The following is a 7,242-nucleotide window of genomic DNA, read 5'->3' as shown; positions in this document are numbered from 1 at the left end:
ATTCACTGTGACAACATGCCTGTTATAGTTTTGCATGAAAAATCTAGTTTTGCATTTAAGAATCAAACATTTTGTCACAGACTATCACTTTGTGGGAGAAAAAGTTCAACAAGGAGATTTGGAAGTTATCTACATTCCAACAAATGATCAAACTGCTAATGTGTTAACCAAGGGTCTTCACAGTCCGTGCTTTGTTAGGCATTGTTAAAATCTCAAGCTTGGGAACCCCAGCTGAGATTGAGGGGGGTGTTGAACAGAGTTGACTAGTACCACATCATTAGAAGTCTGTTAGAATTGCCACATCTCAAAATTCTGTTAAGATGGTTAAAGGTTGTTAAAAAGAGACTGTTAGGTGGTTTATGAGCTAATAAACTAGTCTTCTATATATAACATGTATTGAGTCAGTTTGTAAACACGTGATTGAAATAAGCAAAGATCAAATTCTAATTTATCTGTTTCTTTCTATAGCTTTTATGTTCATCATTGTTCAATTTGTTCTTTCATTTCTGCATATCTGATATTGTTATCAGCTAGAACTGTCCAACAGTTTAAACAACTTTATAACATAAAACAAAAAGAAGACAAGATTTAAGGTCATCTCTGTGTTTACATATACTAGATATATATGCTTCTACAACCTTCATATGCAGCACCACATAATATATGCTACAGGATCACTTGAGGATGTTTGTCATAGAATTAACTTAAAACTCGCCGTACGGCCTGTAAAATTCGATGAAGAAGATCTCCATCGGTCAAGGTTTAACTGGATCCAAGTTCTAAGTAAAATATTGTAGACGAAAAGGTATTAGACGAACCATAATTAAGGGAAATCCAAATAACTAAATGTCTTAAAATGGTATGAATATTTATTGCTCAAAGTCCATTATTTTTGTTCCATACACAAATAACTTCATAATAAGGAAGGAAATACAGAAAGGATCAGCGTCGAATATCTATGTAATGGACGATAACTATGATCGGATTTCTTCAGTACTTCTTGAGGAAACTTTTGAACCAGTGTGCTGAGAGTTTGGGGTACCTTTTTTGGTTGTCGTTGTAATCCACATAATTGATCCCAAACCGAACAGTGTATCCCGAATACCATTCAAAATTATCCAACAACGACCATGCAAAGTATCCCTTCACATTGACACCATCCCTACTTAAAATGGAAGCAAAAATTAAAATGCATTGAAGGCGTCAATATAGTTTTTATTTTTTATTTTTTTTTCCCGAAACAAAGTTTATAGTTAAACTTAATATTAGTTAGTTAAAATGAACTTACTTGATTGCCCTGCGAAGGTAATATAAGTGGTGATAGTAGTAATAAACTCGTTGGGTGTCATTAAGGGCTTCTACAAGTGATAATTTGGGATCATTGAACTCATCAACACCTACAATGTGTACGTAGTTTCAAATATAGGTTTTATAGAACTTCATTGTATTTCACCATGTACAATCGAAACATTGGTTATGCAATCGATTAGGCTTAAAAAAGTCGTTACCATTCTCAGTAATGTAAATGAGTGGATCATGATACTTCTCCTTCGTGTAGAGTAAAAGGTCTCGAATTCCTCTTGGATAAACATATAGCCAATCTGAAGCAGCCTGTAACTCATTTGATGATAATTGAGCTTATTACGTAGAGAAAAATTGATGTTAAAATCACAAAGAGTTCAAGCTAACAATCTGATGTTACCTTTGGACCGATGGGGACTCCATTTTTCTCAGCTGTACAATGTATATAGTTAATTATCAGAGTGTAATTATTCCAATTAAGTGAATTAAATTGCTAGAAAGTTTTTTAATTTGTACTCACGGGATTGATTAGAGCGAGCATCTGTTAAATAGCTTGCATTTACAGAATTGTTTGAAGGTGCATAACTTGCATAGTAAGCGGTATAGTAATTTAATCCAAGAAAATCAAATGACCCCTTTAGCAACTTGGATTGTTCTTTCGTAAACTTTGGTAATCGGCTTCCAACAAGAGACCGCATGCTGTGTGGATAGTCGCCACTCGTCAATGGTTCCATAAACCTACAGAAACATGGAAATTGCAAGCATGAACTTGTTGGCCAGTGAAAATACATATCCGAAAATAAACATTTAATTGAGTTCATCGATATACTTACCATCCAAACATAAAATCCAATGATCTTAACGCAGCGTTTTTATGGTGCTTTGCCTCAGAAACCGGAACAAACCAATGTGACACCAATGTTATTGATATCATGCCTTTCTGAGATGCCTGTACATGTTCGTGCAGATTTGATTGAGCGACAAAAAGGTACAGTATTTGTCTATCTAAGTAATAAATTACTTGATCTTGTATTATCACGTAGTATTAGTGAATCATATCAAAATTTTCAACTACAACCGAATATTCTGACCAAAAAAATAATACCTGATATTTATCCTTGTATACTTTTACAGCAGCTGCATGAGCAAGGAGTTGGTGGTGTGCCACCAAGTATGGTTCAGTAGCCGAATTTCCACCGGTGCAGTTTAGTTGCTGCCAAGCAGAACATCGTCCTGGTGCAAAAGACCCGCTAGCATAACCACCGTAGCTATAGGTCCATGGCTCATTTAACGTGATCCAATGTTTTACGCGGTCGCCAAATTCATTGTAACAAAGTTTTGCATAGTCTCGAAAATGTTGGCTGCAATCTAGAAAAATTTAAATTAAATGCATTCTGATTTTGAAGCCTATATATCTTATTAGTTTGCATTCAATTAAAGAGATCATTTTGTGGAGGTTAAAAGTCGTTCACTCACACAATTTTAGGGCTTAAGAAACCGCCGTATTCATCTTCTAAAGTTTGAGGAAGATCCCAATGAAAAAGTGTCACAAATGGCTTTACACCTAGAGTGTAACAAGTAAAAGCATAAACTTGGATTAGATTATGTTTATGAGTGCACAATTGTTCACGAATATGCTCTGTAATAATGTTCTTTATTCAAAAAAATGGAATATCGTATTTTTTTTATTTTTAAAACAATACCTTTGGTTCTGGTTCCTGATTGACTAAAATCTTACACTAAAACTTTATTATTTTCAACACTTTGATTGAAGGAGAAAATTTAAAGTTCAGTATTAATTAAGAAATTTAATAACAAAAATTACTATCTCCGTCCTAAAATCAGGCAAAGATTAATACCAAATAGGATTCTTATTTTTTTCCTCAAATTTGAATTGTGTGAAATGTGATCAGATTTTTTATTTTATCAAAATAAAAATGTTTTATTTTTAATTTTAAATATTAGTACATTTTGGATTAAAAAGTGAATAAGATTTACATTAAGAAAAAATTTCACGTAAAACAATTGGTACATTTTACAAATATATAACAATGTGGTGCATTTGTCCAAAAAAAAAAAAACGGTACATTAATGAAAATGGGTGCATTATAAATAAATTATGGGTACAAATAAAGATTAAAAAATATGGGTACAAATAAAATTTTAAAAATCTAGGCACAAAAAAAAAAAACATAAATACATACATACATACATACATATATATTTATATACAGGTACAAATTAAAACTAAAAAGAAACTGGTACATATTAAAAAAATGGTTGTAAATTAAAAAATAGGTACAAATTAAAAAGAAATATACAATACAAAATAGTCATAGATATAAATATATCAAAAATAATGTTTCTAATACTAAATGGATCTATTTAGAATGGTTAAATAACTTTTAATTATAAAATTTAAATATGCTGACATATAAATATTTTTCTGCATAAAAAAACTAAATCACAACTTCTAATAAAAACCGAGCAATTATAGTAAGATTTATAATATGAATGCCTTTACACTTTGCAGAGATATAAGGTGTCATTCTAGGATTCCATTTCTGAGTACCATGACCAACAAAAAGACTTTGATAAAAAAAATTAAAAAAGAATAAGGTTCCCGTCAATGAAATAAAAATTTGAGGGATGTGAACCAATTTCTCCTTGATTGAAGGACAAAATGTTAAATTTCAGTATTAATTAAGAAATTTAATAACAAAATAATTAAATCCTTTCTAAAATCATGCAAAGATTAATACCAAATAGGATTCCTAAAATAATAACAATTATTTTAACTATTATACCTCGATCAAAAATTAAAAAAGAATAAAATTTTAATCAATGAAGTTAAAAATTAAGGAATGAAAACTTAATTTTTTCTAAAAAGAAAGTTGGAAAAATGAATGACATTATGAAAATTTATCACCATAGCGTAAAAGTTCATTGATGAGATTGTTGTAGTATTTGATTCCTTCCTTGTTAATGCCCCCACTTAGCTTTCCATCTATGACAAGAGAAAATAAACGTTAAATTATATATAATATATATGTATGCATTCTTGGTTATATTATACTGTGGATGCGAAACATAAACTTACTCGGTAACAATCTGGACCATGAAATAGAGAATCTATAAGCATCCAACCCCATATTCTTCATAATACCCACATCTTCCTGTATATAAGAACACAACATTTTATCATCAATGTCTTGTGTTTCTTAAGGCCCCATAATTTAGTCTAACCTATGATGTTGTTGGAAGATAATTATTAATTGGACCCTTCCAACTACAAATTGTATAGAAGAATAAATTTAATGTGATTTCTACCTTATAATGGTGATATTCATCATTAGCCACATCTCCATTGCTTCCATCTGTGATCTTCTCTGCATATATATTATCATAGAAGATTTTGAGTATTAATTTAGAGCATAATGACCACATAAATCCTTATATACAAGTATATGTACGGTACACCGACCAGTCGCTTTTGTCACCACACAAAGACTCTCAATTAGTATTTGATTAAAAATTACTACACATACATGCATAAACTAATACTGTAGTATCTTGCAGAATAATTTTCCACTCTTATTCCCATAAAAAATTAAAAAAAAAAAATTGAAAGGATAATGCTCGTGTTCCTTTATGGGGGATTTACTTGTCCCCCAACTTACGATTAACAAATTTTTACCATCTGAATATCATAATTGGAACCGTTCAGTCTCTTTATCATCATCTAAGATCATATCTATGAAAAATCATTCAATTTAGAGTTCGTTGGTCATTCATATGCATAAAAAATTGAATGATTTTTCGTAGATATGATCTTTAGATGATGATAAAAAGAATAAATAGTTCCAATTATGATGTTCGGACGGTAAAAATTCATTAATCTAAAATGAGGACAAATAAAATCGCCCAGGGGCAAGTAAAATCTCCCTGGGGGATACAAGTATGATCCAAATTGAAATATTCTGCATTTTGGTACTCAATAGTTAATTTTTTTTTTTTTTAAATAAGGGGGAAATCCACCTCTTCGGGGGTGGGAAGTATCTTGTAATTAATTTGGTTTTATCATATTCATTATTAGTTTTGTATATGTTTTATTTATAGTTTCTTTTGAGGAATATTCATAATTTTTATATTTAATTATAAACTTATTTATTGAAACTGAGCGTGTGTTTGATTCTACGTGTATATCACAAAAATACATACTATTTTGTCTCGTACATAAATCATAAACAAACTAGTAATATACTACAAACTATCAAGATTTATATACAAGTACATCCCACATGGAATACATTGAACTGCATGTACAAGAAAAATAAAAGATATCTAAAAACTTGTAAAATGTAAAAATTTCTAATTATGTACCAAAATTTATGAGACGATACCGAATTTGAAAACTTCTAAATATTCTGAATTTGAAAATAAAATTTTGATTTTGTAATTTTTGGGTTGAAAACTGGAAACCTTGTGCTTAATACGATTCGATTGGTTCGAATCTCTCCTTTGTATCTGTAAATCGCACCACATGCAAATAGTACTCACGTGGTTTAGGAAATGGAAAATATTCATACGTTTCAATTAAAAACCCACTGAAGGAACCCGTGAAGTTAAACTATCAAAAGTCAACTTCTAGTTTTTTGACGCCACACTCAATTGGCTGATTTTGTCGCTCATACCGAAAATACGTGGATTAATATATATAGACAAAACTGATACAATTGTTAATTCACTGATCTATAATATAGGTGAATCATGCCTATATATAGACTTTACATATGCTAGAACCTGTTATAAATATTGGTTTTTGTGTACCTAAACCGCATCAGACATTATAAAAAACGTTAATTAAAAACAGAAAGAATGAATTCACTAATATATACTCAAGTTAAATTAGCTAATTATTTGACTAGACATACACACCTGGATATTTGTGGGTGTAGGTGTCCCATATGCTTGGTCCTCTACCATCTTCTCTTGCTGCACCTTCATACTAGAGAGAAAAATAAAACACACACACACATACAAGAGTACGAACCAGTATTAATTAATGTCAACACTAATGCACGATGCTTGGTCTGACATTGAAAGAAAAACCTGATCAACTAACCAAAACTCAAATTAAAGGGTATTTAATTAATTAATTACTAATCCTCTACAGAATGATTGGAGAGTTTTCTTTAGTGTCCTTGGAAACAAGGTGGTACATCACGAATTATCTAAGTGATGCTATCCACACACCATTTTTTTACCTTCTACACACTTTTTTTTTAAATCTGTCATTTGATCATCTTCAATTCGTTCGATCTGACGGTCAAAAGTTGAGAGGAGTGTGTGAAAGATAAAATGATGTGTGAATAACATCACCCGTATCATAATACAAACAGAGGAATACTGAAAAGTATATTCTTTCTCCACTTATACTATGACATATGATGTAGCAGTTTATTCTGAATTCACACAAAAATCGGTTGAATGACTGACCTGGTAAGATGATGAAGCAGTGCCAAATATAAACCCTGCTGGAAAACTGCTCCTGTTGAGGAAAGCAGTGTCATGACGACTGGGCGTAATCGCAGCTTTACTACTTGTCAATGCAAGGCCAACTAGTAGTAGCAGCACACATGACAGAGGAGACCCTAATTGCAGTGACATAACTTGTAAGTTTTGGTGATTTAGATGTATTGGCTCTTCCTGGCTTGGTGCTCATATATATAGAGCCTAGATCCAAGAGGAGGTTGTGCACACTTGAAACAGTAAATAAATGGCAACTAGTTTATTTATTAATACTAGTCTTTGATCGGATATGAAACCTTTACAATAATTTTATATAAAATAAATATTCCGAGAAGCGCTATGGCACTTACGTTACGAAACCATAGATTGGTCAAGCAAAAAAATAATAATAATAAAAAAAAAAAAAAA

General features: G+C 31.2%; 1 protein-coding gene across 1 annotated transcript; it reads right to left on the bottom strand.

Annotated features, from left to right (window-relative positions):
* Positions 1–953: 953 nt before the first annotated feature.
* LOC125469298 (beta-glucosidase 12-like) lies at positions 954–6,987 on the bottom strand. The gene is made up of 13 exons (XM_048566485.1): positions 6,802–6,987; positions 6,241–6,310; positions 4,633–4,691; positions 4,403–4,478; positions 4,232–4,309; positions 2,779–2,866; positions 2,408–2,663; positions 2,136–2,251; positions 1,823–2,040; positions 1,703–1,734; positions 1,509–1,611; positions 1,289–1,397; positions 954–1,162 (listed from the first exon to the last, which is right to left on the bottom strand). Exons 1-13 carry the CDS (start codon positions 6,970–6,972, stop codon positions 991–993), a joined length of 1,548 nt encoding a protein of 515 aa, XP_048422442.1. The 5' UTR covers positions 6,973–6,987; the 3' UTR covers positions 954–990.
* Between the last annotated feature and the right edge of the window lie 255 nt (positions 6,988–7,242).

This window comes from the organism of the source record quoted next, unplaced genomic scaffold (assembly GCF_019419815.1).
Source record: "Pyrus x bretschneideri cultivar Hongxiangsu unplaced genomic scaffold, Pyrus_bretschneideri_v1 Contig41, whole genome shotgun sequence".
Lineage (NCBI taxonomy): Eukaryota > Viridiplantae > Streptophyta > Magnoliopsida > Rosales > Rosaceae > Pyrus > Pyrus x bretschneideri.
This window is presented reverse-complemented; position numbering and strand designations above follow the sequence as displayed.

Excerpts from the sequence above, each read along its gene's own strand:
- LOC125469298 (XM_048566485.1), bottom strand. The coding sequence starts at position 6,972 with ATGTCACTGCAATTAGGGTCTCCTCTGTCATGTGTGCTGCTACTACTA. Across the intron at positions 2,867-4,231 it reads CAATGAACTTTTACGCTATG|GTGTAAAGCCATTTGTGACA; the intron begins GTGATAAATTTT and ends GTTACACTCTAG. Across the intron at positions 1,398-1,508 it reads CATTTACATTACTGAGAATG|GTGTTGATGAGTTCAATGAT; the intron begins GTAACGACTTTT and ends TACACATTGTAG.